The sequence below is a fragment of the Salmo salar genome, chromosome 17 (assembly GCF_965601325.2).
Source record: "Salmo salar chromosome 17, fSalSal1, whole genome shotgun sequence".
In the NCBI taxonomy this organism is placed as follows: domain Eukaryota; kingdom Metazoa; phylum Chordata; class Actinopteri; order Salmoniformes; family Salmonidae; genus Salmo; species Salmo salar.
The window spans coordinates 25767077-25788662 of NC_138307.1; the positions used below are offsets into that span (position 1 = coordinate 25767077).

Sequence of the window (21586 nt, forward strand, 5' to 3'; positions counted from 1 at the left end):
TGGGCCAAGAAACAATGGAAGCAATGGACATTAGTGTATATCAAATCATTTCTGGGTGGGGAGGGGGAAACTTAAAACTAGCTGTTATTGGCAGAGAGGTTTGGAACTCTCTTTGTTATTGGTCTATTAACCAATTTGCCGCCTGGTATGTCCCCAGCCGAAACACCTGCCCATGCAAACCGGTTGATTAGAAGATCCTGTGTACCGGTAGATTGTATTTTCAACCAGCAACTGTGTTGAAATAACACCGAATTAAAAAAAATGTATCACACTTTTACAGTGTTTTATCAACTGTTGTATAATACGATAAATAAATAAAAAACACAAGAAAAATATACTTTTGAAGGCACTGGGCCTTTTAAATCGACTGTTCTTTAATTAGATTTTCAGTTGAACAGCAGTCCACCACTGTTTTTACCATAAAGCTGAAGAAATGGGCTAGAGAAATGTAACCTTGTGTTCCTACTGGACAGGCGTCACAAAACCCTGATGTTGTCATCACAGCCCTGTAGGGACCATGATTCCCAGGCGTGGGGGTCATAGACTGCTACTGTTTACACACACCAGTGAGTTCCACCCTGTAGCTACAGGTAACCTAGCGGTTCAGAGCATTGGGCCAGTAACCGAAAGGTTCCAATCCCCGAGCGGACTAGGTGAAAAATCTGTCGATCTGCCCTTGACCAAGGCACTTAACCCTAATTGCTCCTGTATGTCACTCCGGATAAGAGCGTCTGCTAAATGAATCAAATGTAAATGCACTCTGTGTGTTTGGCTCCGAGTACAGAACGTCAGATACAGTGCACACAGCAGCAGATACATGTTAGTGTTATATACGTGTGTGCTTTCCCCTCAAGTCTATACATGTTGAACCAGCCACTGGCAGTGATACCACACACACTTCCAACGGCTTGTGTTTTCACTAGAACAGACTGTCTATGTAGAAAGTCAAAGGGAAGGGATCACTGTCGCTCCCTCGCTTTCCAACCAAGGAGAGAAGAGATTCAGCAACACTTGAAGGAAAGTGGAATTTATTAATTTTATTTTTTATTAACCAATGTTGGTTCTACTAAAGAAGCTTCTTTTTTTATTGAATTCCATTGTTCTCCAAGTGTTGCTGAATCTCATCTCCACTTATGTAGAAACTCAAAACAGAAAATACACACACACTGTTTTTATTTTAAGCCAGTTTCACGCGTTTCTCAGCTCGATGGCAGTGATGTGAGAGGAAGGGTATGTCGTCTGCTGTTATGATACGTGATCAAGTGTGATCACACCTTCTAATTTGAAAAGTCTCCCACTCGCAGAAGCATCATCACCCATTAACAGGAAAAATACTAAAATAAGGAGCTGCATGCTGCTGTGATGAACTACAGCTGTGAGAACGGGGAGACAGAGAGAGAGAGGGGGAGACAGAGAGGGGGAGACAGAGAGAGAGAGGGGGATACGGAGAGAGAGAGAGGGGGAGACCGAGAGAGAGAGGGGGAGACCGAGAGGGGGAGACAGAGAGAGAGACGACTAATCTAATAAAAAAATAATGAAATCAATGACATCACTGTGACAGGTGTATTAGAACACAAAATTGTTCTTCCTGTATATGGGTACAGTCTGTGTGGAGTGGAATTGACTAAATGTCAAATCAAATTGAATTGGTCACATACACGTGTTTAGCAGATGTTATTGCGGGTGTAGCGAAATGCTTGTGCAGCAATATCTAACAAGTAATATCTAACAAGTAATATCTAACAATTACACAACATATACCCAGTACACACACATCTAGTAAAGGAATGGAATTAAGAATATACAAACATATGGACATGCAATGTGAGATTAGTATAGAATAAGATACAGTAGAATAGGAGACAGTATATACATATGAGATGTGTAATGTAAGATATGTAGACATTATTCAAGTGACTAGTGTTGTATTTATTAAAGTGGCCAGTGATATCAAGTCTATGTATGTAGGCAGCAGCCTCTCTATGTTAGTGATGCTGTTTAACAGTCTGATGGCCTTGAGAAAGAAGCTGTTTTTCAGTCTCTTTGTCCCAGCTTTGATGCACCTGTACTGACCTCGCCTTCTGGATGATAGCGGGGTGAACAGGCAGTGGCTCAGGGGGTTGATGTCCTTGATGATCTTTTTGGCCTTCCTGTGACATTGGGTGCTATAGGTGTCCTGGAGGGCAGGTAGCTTGCCCCCCCGGTGATGTGTTGGGCAGACCTCACTGCCCTCTGGAGAACCTTGCGGTTGCGGGCGGTGCAGTTGCCGTACCAGGCGGTGATACAGCCCAACAGGATGCTCTCGATTTGTGCATCTGTAAAAGTTTGAGGGTTTTAGGTGACAAGCCAAATTTTCTTCACCACACTGTCTGTGTGAGTGAACCATTTCAGTTTGTCAGTGACGTGTACGCCGATGTATTAGTAAATTGTTATTTTTCTATACAACAATGCTATAGGATGTTGCTGTTGTTTTAGTGGTGGGTTCAGAGGTCAAGGTTTTAATCAGCGCTGACATTTACCTCTCCCTATCTCCTCTCTCTCTCTCAGGCCAGTTACATCCATATCATTGGCAGTGTCCCATCAGTAATGACCACGCTCTCCCCATCTCCCCCTCTCTCCCCATCTCCCCCTCTCTCCCCATCTCTCTCAGGCCAATTACATCCGTATCGATGGCAGTGTTCCGTCCTCAGAGCGTATCCACCTGGTTCACCAGTTCCAGAATGACCCTGAGACGCGCGTGGCCGTCCTCAGCATACAGGCTGCTGGGCAGGTACTGCACGTACAGACCATAGAAACAGTGATGATAGAATAGTAATTATATTTCTACGGTACAGACCATCTACTGGGCATATACATCCACCATGTGTCCCAATTCCAGTCCCAGTAACACTGTATACATCCACCATGTGTCCTAATTCCAGTCCAAGTAACACTGTATACATCCACCATGTGTCCTAATTCCAGTCCCAGTAACACTGTATACATCCACCATGTGTCCTAATTCCAGTCCCAGTAACACTGTATACATCCACCATGTGTCCTAATTCCAGTAACACTGTATACATCCACCATGTGTCCTAATTCCAGTCCCAGTAGCACTGTATACATCCACCATGTGTTCTAATTCCAGTCCCAGTAACACTGTATACATCCACCATGTGTCCTAATTCCAGTCCCAGTAGCACTGTATACATCCACCATGTGTTCTAATTCCAGTCCCAGTAGCACTGTATACATCCACCATGTGTTCTAATTCCAGTCCCAGTAGCACTGTATACATCCACCATGTGTTCTAATTCCAGTCCCAAAGTAGCACTTTTTGATTGATATCTTCCAAGACCTGTTCCAGTTTGTCATATGTAGTAAATAGATAGGAAGTCTTTCTTTCCAGAGCTCTCAAATTAAAAAGAGCATTAAAAAGAGTGAGAAAGTTCTTGACTAATGGCCTAAACTCACTGAAGGCGAGCATGCGAAGCGTGTGTGATTTATTTTAGAATCTGTTGTTTTGAATTCTAATGACCCAACCGAAACGGGGCAGGCAGGTTGTCCTCTTTGACGCCTCACTCAATTAAAACGTCTCTATTTTTGTGTTGTATCGCTAGAGCTGTAGTCACACAAAACAATACCAATTTAATGATTCACTTTTTTCCCGAGCTCATTTTAATTGGAAGAGGTAGCTAAGGGTTGAGGCTTTACTATACATGCTAAGTTACACCAATTCATCCACTTATGGAAACAACATCGCTATCAGCAAAGCTGATTGGAGGTATGGTCCTTTGTAGCTTAGTTGGTAGAGCATGGCGCTTGTAAAGCCAGGGTGGGGGGGTTCCATTCCCGGGACCACCCAAATGTCAAATGTATGAATGACTGTAAGATAAAAGCATAGATGATATTATAATATTACAGTTGAAGTTTACATACACCTTAGCCAAATACATTAAACTCAGTTTCTCACAATTCCTGACATTTAATCCTGGTAAAAATTCCCTGTCTTATGTCAGTTAGGATCACCGCTTTATTTTAAGAATGTGAAATAAAGAATAATAGTATAGAGAATAATTTATTTCAGCTTTTAATTCTTTAATCACATTCCCAGTGGGTCAGAAGTTTACATATACTCAATTAGTATTTGGTAGTATTGGCTTTAAATTGTTTAACTTGGGTTAAACGTTTCAGGTAGCCTTCCACAAGCTTCCCACAATAAGTTGGGTGAATTTTGGCCCATTCCTCCTGACAGAGCTGGTGTAACTGAGTCAGGTTTGTAGGCCTCCTTGCTCGCACAAGCTTTTTCAGTTCTGCCCACAAATGTTCTATTGGATTGAGGTCAGGGCTTTGTGATGGCCACTCCAATACCTTGACTTTGTTGTCCTTAAGCCATATTGCCACAACTTTGGAAGTATGCTTGGGGTCATTGTCCATTTGGAAGACTCATTTGCAACCAAGCTTTAACTTCCTGACTCATGTCTGGAGATGTTGCTTTAATATATCCACATCATTTTCCTTCTCATGATGCCATCTATTTTGTGAAGTGCACGAGTCCTTCCTGCAGCAAAGCACCCCCACAACATGATGCTGCCACCCCCGTGCTTCACTGTTGGGATGGTGTTCTTCGGCTTGCAAGCTTCCCCTTTTTCCTCCAAACATAACGATGCTCATTATGGCCAAACAGTTCTATTTTTGTTTCATCAGACCAGAGGACATTTCTCCAAAAAGTACGATCTTTGTCCTCCATGTGCAGTTGCAAACCGTAGTCTGGCTTTTTTATGGCGGTTTTGGAGCAGTGGCTTCTTCCTTGCTGAGTGGCCTTTTAGGTTATGTCGATATAGGACTCGTTTTACTGTGGAAATTTTGTACCTGTTTCCTCGAGCATTTTCACAAGGTCCTTTGCTGCTGTTCTGGGATTGATTTGCACTTTTTGCACCAAAGTACGCTCATCTCTAGGAGACAGAACGCGTCTCCTTCCTGAGACGTATGACGGCTGCGTGGTCCCATGGTGTTAATACTTGCGTACTAATGTTTGTACAGATTAACGTGGTACCTTCAGGCATTTGGAAATTGCTCCCAAGGATGAACCAGACTTGTGGAGGTCTCCAATGTCTTTTTTTCTGATGTCTTGGCTGATTTCTTTTGATTTTCCCATGATGTCAAGCAAAGAGGCACTGAGTTTGAAGGTAGACCTTGAAATATATCCACAGGTACACCTCCAATTGACTCAAATAATGTCAATTAGCCTATCAGAAGCTTCTAAAGCATGACATTTTCTGGAATTTTCCAAGCTGTTTAAAGCCACAGTGAACTTAGTGTATGTAAACTTCTGACCCACTGGAATTGTGATACAGTGAATTATAAGCAAAATAATCTTTCTGTAAACAATTGTAAGAAAAAATACTTGTGTCAAGCACAAAGTAGATGTCCTAACTGACTTGCCAAAACTATAGTTTGTTAACAAGAAATTTGTGGAGTGGTTGAAAAACGGGTTTTAATGACTCCAACCTAAGTGTATGTAAACTTCCGACTTCAACTGTATATGTACTATCCTGCTAGCATACAGTCACTGCTCTGCCTGTTCCTGTACTTTTCACCCGCCTCGCTCTGCTTTCTCCACCTGTCTGCTTCCGGTGAGTTTTTCCCTTAAGTGAGTGTGTTCTGTGCTGTCCAGGGCCTGACGTTCACAGCGGCCACTCACGTGGTGTTTGCTGAGCTGTACTGGAACCCTGGCCATGTGAAGCAGGCTGAGGACCGGGCGCACCGCATCGGACAGACCGCCTCCGTCCACGTGCACTACCTCATTGCCAAGGGCACCTTTGACACCGTCATGTGGGCCATGCTCAACAGGAAGGTGTGTGTGTGTGTGCGTGCGTGCGTGCGTGCGTGCGTGCGTGCGTGCGTGCGTGCGTGCGTGCGTGCGTGCGTGCGTGCGTGCGTGCGTGTGCGTGTGTTTCGTTTTAACTGGAAGGTAGGTACTTTTCATAGAAATACAGTACCAGTCAAAAGTTGACACACCTACTTATCCAAGGGTTTTTCTTTATTTTTACTATTTTCTACATTGTAGAATAATAGTGGACATCAAAACTAGGAAACAACACATATGGAATCATGTAGTAGCCAAAAAAGTGTTAAACAAATCAACATATATTTTAGATTTTAGATTCTTCAAAGTAGCCACCCTTTGCCTTGATGACAGCTTTGCACACTCTTGGCATTCTCTCAACCAGCTTCATGAGGAATGCTTTTCCAACAGTCTTGAAGGAGTTCCCACATATGCTGAGCACTTGTTGGCTGCTTTTCCTTCACTCTGCGGTCCAACTCATCCCAAACCATCTCAATTGGGTTGAGGTCGAGTGATTGTGGAGGCCAGGTCATCTGATGCAGCTCTCCATTACTCTCCTTGGTCAAATAGACCTTACACAGTCTGGAGGTGTGTTGGGTCATTGTCCTGTTGAAAAACAAATGATAGTCCCATTAAACTCAAACCAGATGGTATGGTGTGTCGCTGCAGAATGCTGTGGTATCCATGCTGGTTAAGTGTGCTTTGAATTCTAAATGAATCACTGACAGTATCACCAGCAAAGCACCATCACACCACCTCCTCCATGCTTCACCGGTCATGTTCATTGCTCGTGTTTCTTGGCCCAAGCAAGTCGCTTCTTCTTATTGGTGTCCTTTAGTAGTGGTTTCTTTGCAGCAATCCGACCATGAAGGCCTGATTCTGTCCTCTGAACAGTTGATGTTGAGATGTGTCTGTTACTTGAACTCTGTGAAGCATTTATTTGGGCTGCAATCTGATGTGCAGTTAACTCTAATGAACTGATCCTCTGCAGTAGTCCTCCTTTCCTGTGGTGATCCTCTTGAGAGCCAGTTTCATCAAAGCGAGGGTTTTTGCAACTGTACTTGAAGAAATATTCAATGTTCTTGAAATGTTCCCGGATTGACTGACCTTCATGTCTTAAAGTAATGATGGACTGTCGTTTCTCTTTGCTTATTTGAGCAGTCCTTGCCATAATATGGACTTGGTCTTTAACCAAATAGGGCTATCTTCTGTGTACCCCTACCTGCTAACCCCTACCTTGACACAACACAACTGATTGGCTCAAACGCATTAAGAAGGAAAGAAAATCCACAAATGTAACTTTTAACAAGGCACACCTGTTAATTGAAATGCATTCCAGGTGTCGACCTCATGAAGCTGGTTGAGAGAATGCCCAGAGTGTGCAAAGCTGTCATCAAGGCAAAGAGTGGCTACTTTGAAGAATCTCAAATCTCAAATATATTTTGATTTGTTTAACACTTTTTTGGTTACTACATGATTCCATATGTGTTATTTCATAGTGTTGATGTCTTCACTATTATTCTACAATGTAGAAAATAGTAAAAATACAGAAAAACTATGAAATAAGTAGGTGTCCAAACTTTTGACTAGTACTGTAGATTTACTTAAAGGGACAGCACAAAGCCCCCGAGACCACCTTGTCATTTTGACTGGAACACAGTGGGTTGAATGGCGGGTACACTCAATATATCTGTAATTCTATGGGGTACTAATATCCACTGCAGGACCACAGTTTCCAATGAACTGGATTTGAATCAATAAAATGACTGCCTTCCTTCTTTAGAAAAAAAACGTTTAAAGACCATTACAGAAGTATCAGAGTGAGGTTGTTGACCTTGGTGTGTTTCTGTTGTTTATTGACCTTGTTGTTGTTAATTATGCTGCAAAGAACAGAGCAGTTTATGGTCACATTCATTAGTGTACATTGTAGCAAAACAAGTGTTTCTTATTGGACAAGTCCTGATTGCGCCTCCCTGATTTTGTCAATTTTCTGCCATTAAGTACTTAAAAGGAAAATGCTTCTTGAAAGTCCAAAACATTTTATTTTTGAGTGGAGTTTCCCTGTATGTGTTGTTCTGATAGGAGACTGTGTGTGTGTCTGTGTTGTTGACAGGAAACGGTAACTGGCACTACTCTGAACGGTAAGAAGGAGTACTTAAAGGCAGAGTTGGGGGATAAGGACAAATGGGACTTCCTGAATTTCGCCGAGGCGTGGACACCAAGCAAGACGACCCTGGCAGCAGGAGGAGTGGTTGACAATGACAAAGATCCTGTGTTCTTTAACCATGTGAGGCACTGGTCTAGTGATCTGGGTTCTTTAACCATGTGAGTCACTGGTCTAGTGATCTGGGTTCTTTAACCATGTGAGTCACTGGTCTAGTGATCTGGGTTCTTTAACCATGTGAGGCACTGGTCTAGTGATCTGGGTTCTTTAACCATGTGAGTCACTGGTCTAGTGATCTGGGTTCTTTAACCATGTGAGTCACTGGTCTAGTGATCTGGGTTCTTTAACCATGTGAGTCACTGGTCTAGTGATCTGGGTTCTTTAACCATGTGAGTCACTGGTCTAGTGATCTGGGTTCTTTAACCATGTGAGTCACTGGTCTAGTGATCTGGGTTCTTTAACCATGTGAGGCACTGGTCTAGTGATCTGGGTTCTTTAACCATGTGAGTCACTGGTCTAGTGATCTGGGTTCTTTAACCATGTGAGGCACTGGTCTAGTGATCTGGGTTCTTTAACCATGTGAGGCACTGCTTTACAACAGATCAGATGAATGACCTGCTTTACAACAGATCAGCTGAATGACAGGCTTTACAACAGATCAGATGAATGACAGGCTTTACAACAGATCATATGAATGACAGGCTTTACAACAGATCAGATGAATGACAGGCTTTACAACAGATCAGATGAATGACAGGCTTTACAACAGATCAGCTGAATGACCTGCTTTACAACAGATCAGATGAATGACAGGCTTTACAACAGATCAGATGAATGACAGGCTTTACAACAGATCAGATGAATGACCTGCTTTACAACAGATCAGATGAATGGCAGGCTTTACAACAGATCAGATGAATGACAGGCTTTACAACAGATCAGATGAATGACAGGCTTTACAACAGATCAGATGAATGACAGGCTTTACAACAGATCAGATGAATGACCTGCTTTATAATAGATCAGATGAATGACAGGCTTTACAACAGATCAGATGAATGACAGGCTTTACAATAGATCAGATGAATGGCAGGCTTTACAACAGATCAGATGAATGACAGGCTTTACAACAGATCAGATGAATGACAGGCTTTACAACAGATCAGATGAATGACAGGCTTTACAACAGATCAGCTGAATGACCTGCTTTACAACAGATCAGATGAATGACAGGCTTTACAACAGATCAGATGAATGACAGGCTTTACAACAGATCAGATGAATGACCTGCTTTACAACAGATCAGATGAATGGCAGGCTTTACAACAGATCAGATGAATGACAGGCTTTACAACAGATCAGATGAATGACAGGCTTTACAACAGATCAGATGAATGACAGGCTTTACAACAGATCAGATGAATGACCTGCTTTATAATAGATCAGATGAATGACAGGCTTTACAACAGATCAGATGAATGACAGGCTTTACAATAGATCAGATGAATGGCAGGCTTTACAACAGATCAGATGAATGACAGGCTTTACAACAGATCAGATGAATGACAGGCTTTACAATAGATCAGATGAATGACAGGCTTTACAACAGATCAGATGAATGACAGGCTTTACAATAGATCAGATGAATGACAGGCTTTACAACAGATCAGATGAATGACAGGCTTTACAACAGATCAGATGAATGACCTGCTTTACAACAGATCAGATGAATGACCTGCTTTACAACAGATCAGATGAATGACAGGCTTTACAATAGATCAGATGAATGACCTGCTTTACAACAGATCAGATGAATGACCTGCTTTACAACAGATCAGATGAATGACCTGCTTTACAACAGATCAGATGAATGACCTGCTTTACAATAGATCAGATGAATGACAGGCTTTACAACAGATCAGATGAATGATGTGCTTTTCAACAGTCTTACCGTGACTCTATCCCTCCTCTCTGCAGTTTGAGAAGGACAAACAGCACGACATCCGTTCGTTCTTCTTCTCTCCGGACGCGGCTAAAGAGAAGAAAAGGAAGAGAACAGAGGGTGAGGTTTGCCTATCCCCCGTTACCCCCTCAGAGGAGGAGGGTTCTATAGACGTGGAGAACCCAGAGAACGACAAGGAGCAAAACTACAACTCCCAAGATCCCCCTGACCTCCAGGACCAAGACTTCTCGCCCCAGGTGAAGAGGCTGTGTCTGCCCACCCCCACCCCCAGCGCTACCCACAGCCCCAGGTCTTGTCTTGGGGGGAAGAGGAGGTCCCTCCATGGGGGCAGAGACACCAGCAGCAGCCCCCTGGCCTCTCTGTTTACCCCCCGTCGGCTCTCTGAGAAAGGGACCCCGAAACCAAGGCTGAGCCCCAGACCAGGACCACCAGATCAGGAGAAGGGAGATGAGTGGAGCTGTGGGGCCTGTACTTACTCCAACAGCATCCTGCTCCTTTACTGTGAGATGTGTGAGTCCCCACTCCACAGGCCCAGCACTGGTGAGTGTACACACACACACACACACACACACACGTTGGCAGGCGTAACATACACCAAGTCAGAAATAGACCAGCGTGACAACGTGTCTCTGCTAGATGACAACGAGGAGAAGAGGACGCAACACATTGTTCACCTCACTGTCAAGTGAGAAACAGTCACAAGGCCTGCTCTCGTTGTGCCGCGTGTCTCAAAGTTTACAAAGTAAAGTTGATGAATTGGCTGGGCTGAAGTTAAAGTTCCCCAAGGCACTCTGGCTGACTATCTAATAAGACTGGGAGAAGGAAGGTAACTGTCTCACCTCAAACACAGACACCTCCTGGTTCAGTTGGCAGTACCGGGGGAAGTGGAGGGCGTAAAGAGGGGGGTGAGGGAGGGTTGAGATCACTCCTCAGTCTTTAAAGGATTACCTGTTCTTCAGCATCCCTCCTGTCTGTCTCTCAGTAATAATAACCCTTCTACCTGCCTGGCTTGCTGCTCTGTAAGCCTGGCTTGCTGCTCTGTAAGCCTGGCTTGCTGCTCTGTAAGCCTGGCTTGCTGCTCTGTAAGCCTGGCTTGCTGCTCTGTAAGCCTGGCTTGCTGCTCTGTAAGCCTGGCTTGCTGCTCTGTAAGGCTGGCTTGCTGCTCTGTAAGCCTGGCTTGCTGCTCTGTAAGCCTGGGATGCTGCTCTGTAAGCCTGGGATGCTGCTCTGTAAGCCTGGGATGCTGCTCTGTAAGGCTGGGATGCTGCTCTGTAAGCCTGGCTTGCTGCTCTGTAAGCCTGGCTTGCTGCTCTGTAAGGCTGGGATGCTGCTCTGTAAGCCTGGCTTGCTGCTCTGTAAGCCTGGCTTGCTGCTCTGTAAGGCTGGCTTGCTGCTCTGTAAGGCTGGCTTGCTGCTGTGGCATATCAATAATGACCATCAGTAAAAGGTCACTCTTAAATGTGCAGTTTTGTCACACAACACAATGCCACAGATGATTTGAGGGAGTGTGTAATTGGCGTGCTGACTGCAGGAATGTCCACCAGAGCTGTTGCCAGAGAGTTGAATGTTCATTTCTCAACCAGAAGCTGGCTCCAACTAAGTTTTAGAGAATTTGGCAATACGTCCAAGCTGCCTCAGACCAGACCAGGTGTAACCACATCAGCCCAGGACCTCTACATCCGTCTTCACCTGCGGGATCGTCTGAGACCAGCCCCCTGGACAGCTGATGAAACAGCAGTTTTTCTTTCTGTAATAAACCCCTTTTGTGGGGGAAAACTCATTCTGATTGGCTGAGCCTGGCTCCTCGGTGGGTGGGCCTGGCTCCCAAGTGGGTGGGCCTATACCTTCCCAGGCCCACCCATGGCTGCGCCTCTGCCCAGTCATGTGAAATCCATAGATTAGGGCCTAATGAATTTATTTAAATTGACTGATTTCCTTATATGAACTTTAACTCAGTAAAATTGTTGAAATTGTTGCATGTTGCATTAACATTTGTGTTCAGTATAGTTATGAGATAGAACAGAAATGCAGCAGTACTCAGGACCTCCAGGTGGGATCTGAATAGCGCTGGTGTAGGGGATGTTATACAGGCACCTGACTGTCTGTCAACACTAGAGGAGGGTTGTCTCAATCATAGAAATAGGATCACTAGAACATACATTGTACTTCTACGCTAGACTAGCTCGATCATCAAGGACTGATCAAACACACCATTACAATTGTGTTTTTTTGTCACACACACACACACACACACACACAATCCATTAACAAAATCTGCTCCATTTCATGCTTGACTGAGGTGTGTAGTGTTTGATATCTAATCAGCAAACAAACCCAGTTCTCTGTTATGGTACTGCTGGCACCACAGGCAGCATGTTAGAAGGGGAATTTACCAGGCCGTCAGATCTGTAATGACAACCGAGGCAGAACAACAACTCTGATGGTATTAAGACTTCACATCTCTCTAAACATGACACTGTAATCACTGTAACCAAACAGGAAATGCAGAGAAAATAAGCACTACTATATCACAGCATTAGTAAATAAATGCATATTGCATTCACGGACTTTTGACAAAGATCACTTTTTTAGAATCGTCAGGAGAATGTCTTGTTTGGCAGGCAGTGGTCTAGTCTGAGGAGAATGTCTTGTTTGGCAGGCAGCGGTCTAGTCTGAGGAGAATGTCTTGTTTGGCAGGCAGCGGTCTAGTCTGAGGAGACTGTCTTGTTTGGCAGGCAGCGGTCTAGTCTGAGGAGACTGTCTTGTTTGGCAGGCAGTGGTCTAGTCTGAGGAGACTGTCTTGTTTGGCAGGCAGCGGTCTAGTCTGAGGAGAATGTCTTGTTTGGCAGGCAGCGGTCTAGTCTGAGGAGAATGTCTTGTTTGGCAGGCAGTGGTCTAGTCTGAGGAGAATGTCTTGTTTGGCAGGCAGCGGTCTAGTCTGAGGAGACTGTCTTGTTTGGCAGGCAGCGGTCTAGTCTGAGGAGAATGTCTTGTTTGGCAGGCAGTGGTCTAGTCTGAGGAGACTGTCTTGTTTGGCAGGCAGTGGTCTAGTCTGAGGAGAATGTCTTGTTTGGCAGGCAGTGGTCTAGTCTGAGGAGACTGTCTTGTTTGGCAGGCAGCGGTCTAGTCTGAGGAGAATGTCTTGTTTGGCAGGCAGTGGTCTAGTCTGAGGAGAATTGAGCTTCAGTCTCTTGTCCCCTCAGCTCGTTAGTTGTAGGGGCTCGGCGTCGGGCGCTGGGAAATTCAGGTGACATTTTAGAAAATCTATAAGAGGATGGCCTTTCATAAACAAACCTTACAATGGAAACATCATGAATTAGTCTGTTAGTTCCAGTTCTTCCACTGTTCTTCCACGACAAAACAAAACACGTTCAGGATGTCACAATTTATCAAAGGAGGGGCCATAATTGCCCACAGATGAAATTTTAGTTGAGAATCAGTTACATATTGATGGTCCGTATCCTGCTCATTTTCAACATATCAGCAGCATTTTATTAGTTTTCACCATGTGTTACCAAGTCACAAATATTCCACACTGTCTGAGCAGAATGACAAGAATCTGTTTCTCTCAACAAGCAGCTGCTCACATTTGAATTCACGCATTATTTTAGTGACTGTGTGACGCATTGCTTCTCTGCTCCCCTAACAGTTCTTTGAACTACTTACTGAAATCTTGGCCTATGTACATTTCACTGAACACAACTGTACAAAACGAATCTGTGTAGTTGTACATGTTTTCTACACTGATATGAACTGTTAGGCTACATGTAAATCTATAAAAAACCTTGTTGTGTTTTCTCTTTTCCACCTCTCAGCTCCAGATACACAGTCTACAGGTTCACCTGCTGTGTCCCCAGGCTCCAGGCCTGATCAGTCCACCCCTAGAGAACACCCCTGGATCCTCCACTCTGACTTGGACAGCGAGCAGGAGGACCCCCCCTGTCCTGGTCCTGCCTCTCCCGGGACAACTGAACCACAAACAGACGGTCAGGAGGAGGAGAGACAGACAGACGGTCAACAGAGAGGGCAGGAGGAGGAGAGACAGACAGACGGTCAACAGAGAGGGCAGGAGGAGGAGAGACAGACAGACGGTCAACAGAGAGGGCAGGAGGAGGAGAGACAGACAGACGGTCAACAGAGAGAGCAGGAGGAGGAGAGACAGACAGACGGTCAACAGAGAGGGCAGGAGGAGGAGAGACAGACAGACGGTCAACAGAGAGGGCAGGAGGAGGAGAGACAGACAGACGGTCAACAGAGAGGGCAGGAGGAGGAGAGACAGACAGACGGTCAACAGAGAGGGCAGGAGGAGGAGAGACAGACAGACGGTCAACAGAGAGGGCAGGAGGAGGAGAGACAGACAGACGGTCAACAGAGAGAGCAGGAGGAGGAGAAGCTCAAAGGCAAACAATCACCAGGAGAGAACCAGTCAGCCCCTCATGAGCACACTGATGGTAATCCAACTTTAATCTTCCCTTTTCTCCTTCCCTCCTTTCCTCCTACCCTCCTTTCCTCCTACCCTCCAACATATCTGGGGGATATTGTCTAGGGTGAATAGTCACCCATATGTTGTAATGCTGTAATGCTGTGTATCACTGAGGTAGTCATCAATATGTTGTAATGCTATGTATCACTGAGGTAGTCATCAATATGTTATAATGCTATGTGTCACTGAGGTAGTCATCAATATGTTATAATGCTATGTATCACTGAGGTAGTCATCAATATGTTATAATGCTGTGTATCACTGAGGTAGTCATCAATATGTTATAATGCTGTGTATCACTGAGGTAGTCATCAATATGTTGTAATGCTGTAATGCTATGTATCACTGAGGTAGTCATCAATATGTTATAATGCTATGTATCACTGAGGTAGTCATCAATATGTTATAATGCTGTGTATCACTGAGGTAGTCATCAATATGTTATAATGCTGTGTATCACTGAGGTAGTCATCAATATGTTATAATGCTATGTATCACTGAGGTAGTCATCAATATGTTATAATGCTATGTATCACTGAGGTAGTCATCAATATGTTATAATGCTATGTATCACTGAGGTAGTCATCAATATGTTATAATGCTGTAATGCTGTGTATCACTGAGGTAGTCATCAATATGTTATAATGCTATGTATCACTGAGGTAGTCATCAATATGTTGTAATGCTGTAATGCTATGTATCACTGAGGTAGTCATCAATATGTTGTAATGCTGTAATGCTATGTATCACTGAGGTAGTCATCAATATGTTGTAATGCTGTAATGCTGTGTATCACTGAAGTAGTCATCAATATGTTGTAATGCTGTAATGCTATGTATCACTGAGGTAGTCATCAATATGTTATAATGCTGTGTATCACTGAGGTAGTCATCAATATGTTATAATGCTGTGTATCACTGAGGTAGTCATCAATATGGTATAATGCTATGTATCACTGAGGTAGTCATCAATATGTTGTAATGCTGTAATGCTATGTATCACTGAGGTAGTCATCAATATGTTATAATGCTATGTATCACTGAGGTAGTCATCAATATGTTATAATGCTGTGTATCACTGAGGTAGTCATCAATATGTTATAATGCTATGTATCACTGAGGTAGTCATCAATATGTTATAATGCTATGTATCACTGAGGTAGTCATCAATATGGTATAATGCTATGTATCACTGAGGTAGTCATCAATATGTTATAATGCTGTAATGCTGTGTATCACTGAGGTAGTCATCAATATGTTATAATGCTATGTATCACTGAGGTAGTCATCAATATGTTATAATGCTGTAATGCTATGTATCACTGAGGTAGTCATCAATATGTTATAATGCTGTAATGCTGTGTATCACTGAGGTAGTCATCAATATGTTGTAATGCTATGTATCACTGAGGTAGTCATCAATATGTTATAATGCTATGTATCACTGAGGTAGTCATCAATATGTTGTAATGCTATGTATCACTGAGGTAGTCATCAATATGTTGTAATGCTATGTATCACTGAGGTAGTCATCAATATGTTATAATGCTATGTATCACTGAGGTAGTCATCAATATGTTATAATGCTATGTATCACTGAGGTAGTCATCAATATGTTATAATGCTGTAATGCTATGTATCACTGAGGTAGTCATCAATATGTTATAATGCTGTAATGCTGTGTATCACTGAGGTAGTCATCAATATGTTATAATGCTATGTATCACTGAGGTAGTCATCAATATGTTATAATGCTGTGTATCACTGAGGTAGTCATCAATATGTTATAATGCTATGTATCACTGAGGTAGTCATCAATATGTTATAATGCTGTAATGCTGTGTATCACTGAGGTAGTCATCAATATGTTATAATGCTGTAATGCTGTGTATCACTGAGGTAGTCATCAATATGTTATAATGCTATGTATCACTGAGGTAGTCATCAATATGTTATAATGCTGTAATGCTATGTATCACTGAGGTAGTCATCAATATGTTATAATGCTGTGTATCACTGAGGTAGTCATCAATATGTTATAATGCTATGTGTCACTGAGGTAGTCATCAATATGTTATAATGCTATGTATCACTGAGGTAGTCATCAATATGTTATAATGCTGTGTATCACTGAGGTAGTCATCAATATGTTATAATGCTGTAATGCTATGTATCACTGAGGTAGTCATCAATATGTTATAATGCTATGTGTCACTGAGGTAGTCATCAATATGTTGTAATGCTGTAATGCTGTGTATCACTGAGGTAGTCATCAATATGTTATAATGCTATGTGTCACTGAGGTAGTCATCAATATGTTATAATGCTATGTATCACTGAGGTAGTCATCAATATGTTATAATGCTGTGTATCACTGAGGTAGTCATCAATATGTTATAATGCTGTAATGCTGTGTATCACTGAGGTAGTCATCAATATGTTATAATGCTATGTGTCACTGAGGTAGTCATCAATATGTTATAATGCTGTGTATCACTGAGGTAGTCATCAATATGTTGTAATGCTGTGTATCACTGAGGTAGTCATCAATATGTTATAATGCTGTAATGCTGTGTATCACTGAGGTAGTCATCAATATGTTATAATGCTGTAATGCTGTGTATCACTGAGGTAGTCATCAATATGTTATAATGCTATGTATCACTGAGGTAGTCATCAATATGTTATAATGCTATGTATCACTGAGGTAGTCATCAATATGTTATAATGCTATGTATCACTGAGGTTGTCATCAATATGTCGTAATGCTGTAATGCTATGTATCACTGAGGTAGTCATCAATATGTTGTAATGCTATGTATCACTGAGGTAGTCATCAATATGTTATAATGCTATGTATCACTGAGGTAGTCATCAATATGTTATAATGCTATGTATCACTGAGGTAGTCATCAATATGTTATAATGCTGTAATGCTATGTATCACTGAGGTAGTCATCAATATGTTATAATGCTATGTATCACTGAGGTAGTCATCAATATGTTATAATGCTGTAATGCTATGTGTCACTGAGGTAGTCATCAATATGTTATAATGCTGTGTATCACTGAGGTAGTCATCAATATGTTATAATGCTGTGTATCACTGAGGTAGTCATCAATATGTTGTAATGCTATGTATCACTGAGGTAGTCATCAATATGTTATAATGCTGTGTATCACTGAGGTAGTCATCAATATGTTATAATGCTGTGTATCACTGAGGTAGTCATCCATATGCCGCCAGCTGCCTCCCTCCGTTGTGTGGTGATTGGGTAAGGGAGGGTGTGACATATTATTATTGTTAGTATCATTATAGAAGGGGATTGTTTCTTCTCTTCACAGCATGGCCTTATGGGATTACAACTGGCTCTGAACTATAGGTTCATGAAATTGCTTTTATTTTGTGTGTTTTGCATTTACCTCAAGTTTTTAATTGCTTTTTAATTGCTCTGAAAAACTCCATAAGAATGAGTCATTCTGTCTGTCTGTCTGTCTGTCTGTCTGTCTGTCTCTGTCTCTACATGAATTAACACCCTCAACAGCACCGACCTGCTCCAGACACCCCTGCATGCTTTCACCCAGTCATCATAACACATCATCACACATTCTGATCCAGAAATATGTTCTGTTCTGTTAGTCCTGTCTTGTCTTTCCCATTCGGGTCTTTTCCTAAAGCACAGTTAATGGCCTTGTGTATGTCACTCACTTCTGATGGTGATGTGACACTGGTGGCTGGGTGTTCTATTTCCAGACAGACATTCCTCAAGCTCAGGGTTAATGTGGAACACTGCAGTGGACCAATAAGTGACCTATCGGGTTCGGAGCAGCTTAATGAGAGCGAGAGAGACTCAGTGAGCATAGCCTTGCTATTGAGAAAGGCAGCCGTAGACAGACCTGGCTCTCAAGACAGGCTATGTGCACACTGCCCACAAAATGAGTTGGAAACTGAGCTGCACTTCCTAACCTCCTGCCAAATGTATGACCATATTAGAGACACATATTTCCCTCAGATTATACAGATCCACAAAGAATTCGAAAACAAACCCAATTTTGATAAACTCCCATATCTACTGGGTGAAATACCACAGTGTGCCATCACAGCAGCAAGATGTGTGACCTGTTGCCACAAGAAAAGGTCAACCAGTGAAGAACAAACACCATTGTAAATACAACCCATATTTATGTCTATTTATTTTCCCTTTTGTACTAACCATTTGCACATTGTTAAAACACTGTTTATAGACATAATATGACATTTGTAATGTCTTTATTCTTTTGGAACTTCTGTGAGTGTAATGTTTACTGATCATTTTTATTGTTTATTTACCTTTTTTGTTTATTATCTACTTCACTTGCTTTGGCAATGTTAACATATATTTCCCATGGAGAGAGGGAGAGGATTCTAGAAGACAGAGAGGCATTAGATTCTGGACCACAGAGAGGCATTAGGTTCTGGACCACAGAGAGGCATTAGATTCTGGACCACAGAGAGGCATTAGGTTCTGGACCACAGAGAGGCATTAGGTTCTGGACCACAGAGAGGCATTAGGTTCTGGACCACAGAGAGGCATTAGATTCTGGACCACAGAGAGGCATTAGATTCTGGACCACAGAGAGGCATTAGATTCTGGACCACAGAGAGGCATTAGATTCTGGACCACAGAGAGGCATTAGATTCTGGACCACAGAGAGGCATTAGATTCTGGACCACAGAGAGGCATTAGATTCTGGACCACAGAGAGGCATTAGATTCTAGTATTATAAACCGCCCCATTTAATGCAGTAGTGACATCACACCAAATTCAGTTAGAACTAAAACACCAACAATCTGCTGTCGCCACCTAGATAGATATCCTGTCTATTCTAACTAACGCTGCTGTCGCCACCTAGATAGATATCCTGTCTGTTCTAACTAAAGCTGCTGTCGCCACCTAGATAGATATCCTGTCTGTTCTAACTAAAGCTGCTGTCGCCACCTAGATAGATATCCTGTCTGTTCTAACTAAAGCTGCTGTCGCCACCTAGATAGATATCCTGTCTATTCTAACTAACGCTGCTGTCGCCACCTAGATAGATATCCTGTCTGTTCTAACTAAAGCTGCTGTCGCCACCTAGATAGATATCCTGTCTGTTCTAACTAAAGCTGCTGTCGCCACCTAGATAGATATCCTGTCTGTTCTAACTAAAGCTGCTGTCGCCACCTAGATAGATATCCTGTCTATTCTAACTAAAGCTGCTGTCGCCACCTAGATAGATATCCTGTCTGTTCTAACTAAAGCTGCTGTCGCCCACCTAGATAGATATCCTGTCTATTCTAACTAAAGCTGCTGTCGCCACCTAGATAGATATCCTGTCTGTTCTAACTAAAGCTGCTGTCGCCCACCTAGATAGATATCCTGTCTGTTCTAACTAAAGCTGCTGTCGCCACCTAGATAGATATCCTGTCTGTTCTAACTAAAGCTGCTGTCGCCACCTAGATAGATATCCTGTCTGTTCTAACTAAAGCTGCTGTCGCCACCTAGATAGATATCCTGTCTGTTCTAACTAAAGCTGCTGTCGCCACCTAGATAGATATCCTGTCTGTTCTAACTAAAGCTGCTGTCGCCACCTAGATAGATATCCTGTCTGTTCTAACTAAAGCTGCTGTCGTCACCTAGATAGATATCCTGTCTGTTCTAACTAAAGCTGCTGTCGCCACCTAGATAGATATCCTGTCTGTTCTAACTAAAGCTGCTGTCGCCACCTAGATAGATATCCTGTCTGTTCTAACTAAAGCTGCTGTCGCCACCTAGATAGATATCCTGTCTGTTCTAACTAAAGCTGCTGTCGCCACCTAGATAGATATCCTGTCTATTCTAACTAAAGCTGCTGTCGCCACCTAGATAGATATCCTGTCTATTCTAACTAAAGCTGCTGTCGTCACCTAGATAGATATCCTGTCTGTTCTAACTAACGCTGCTGTCGCCACCTAGATAGATATCCTGTCTATTCTAACTAACGCTGCTGTCGCCACCTAGATAGATATCCTGTCTATTCTAACTAAAGCTGCTGTCGCCACCTAGATAGATATCCTGTCTGTTCTAACTAAAGCTGCTGTCGCCACCTAGATAGATATCCTGTCTATTCTAACTAAAGCTGCTGTCGCCACCTAGATAGATATCCTGTCTGTTCTAACTAACGCTGCTGTCGCCACCTAGATAGATATCCTGTCTGTTCTAACTAAAGCTGCTGTCGCCACCTAGATAGATATCCTGTCTGTTCTAACTAAAGCTGCTGTCGCCACCTAGATAGATATCCTGTCTGTTCTAACTAAAGCTGCTGTCGCCACCTAGATAGATATCCTGTCTATTCTAACTAAAGCTGCTGTCGCCACCTAGATAGATATCCTGTCTGTTCTAACTAAAGCTGCTGTCGCCACCTAGATAGATATCCTGTCTGTTCTAACTAAAGCTGCTGTCGCCACCTAGATAGATATCCTGTCTGTTCTAACTAAAGCTGCTGTCGCCACCTAGATAGATATCCTGTCTATTCTAACTAAAGCTGCTGTCGCCACCTAGATAGATATCCTGTCTGTTCTAACTAAAGCTGCTGTCGCCACCTAGATAGATATCCTGTCTGTTCTAACTAAAGCTGCTGTCGCCACCTAGATAGATATCCTGTCTGTTCTACATTTACATTTACATTTTAGTCATTTAGCAGACGCTCTTATCCAGAGCGACTTACAAATTGGTGCATTCACCTATAATATCCAGTGGAACAACCACTTTACAATAGTGCATCTAAATCTTTTAAGGGGGGGGTTAGAAGGATTACTTTATCCTATCCCAGGTATTCCTTGAAGAGGTGGGGTTTCAGGTGTCTCCGGAAGGTGGTGATTGACTCCGCTGTCCTGGCGTCGTGAGGGAGCTTGTTCCACCATTGGGGTGCCAGAGCAGCGAACAGTTTTGACTGGGCTGAGCGGGAACTGTGCTTCCTCAGAGGTAGGGAGGCGAGCAGGCCAGAGGTGGATGAACGGAGTGCCCTTGTTTGGGTGTAGGGCCTGATCAGAGCCTGAAGGTACGGAGGTGCCGTTCCCCTCACAGCTCCGTAGGCAAGCACCATGGTCTTGTAGCGGATGCGAGCTTCGACTGGAAGCCAGTGGAGA

The 21586-nt window shown here is 43.0% G+C and overlaps 1 protein-coding gene across 1 annotated transcript in view; it reads left to right on the top strand.

Annotated features, from left to right (window-relative positions):
* LOC106592442 (DNA annealing helicase and endonuclease ZRANB3) overlaps positions 1–21586 on the top strand; it is a 70462-nt gene that overhangs the window by 28961 nt on the left and 19915 nt on the right. Inside the window, exons 11-15 of the mRNA XM_082963695.1 lie at positions 2651–2770; positions 5660–5839; positions 7944–8117; positions 9972–10497; positions 13773–14408. Coding sequence (XP_082819821.1) covers positions 2651–2770; positions 5660–5839; positions 7944–8117; positions 9972–10497; positions 13773–14408 — 1636 coding nt within the window. The remainder of the gene's footprint in view (positions 1–2650; positions 2771–5659; positions 5840–7943; positions 8118–9971; positions 10498–13772; positions 14409–21586) is intronic.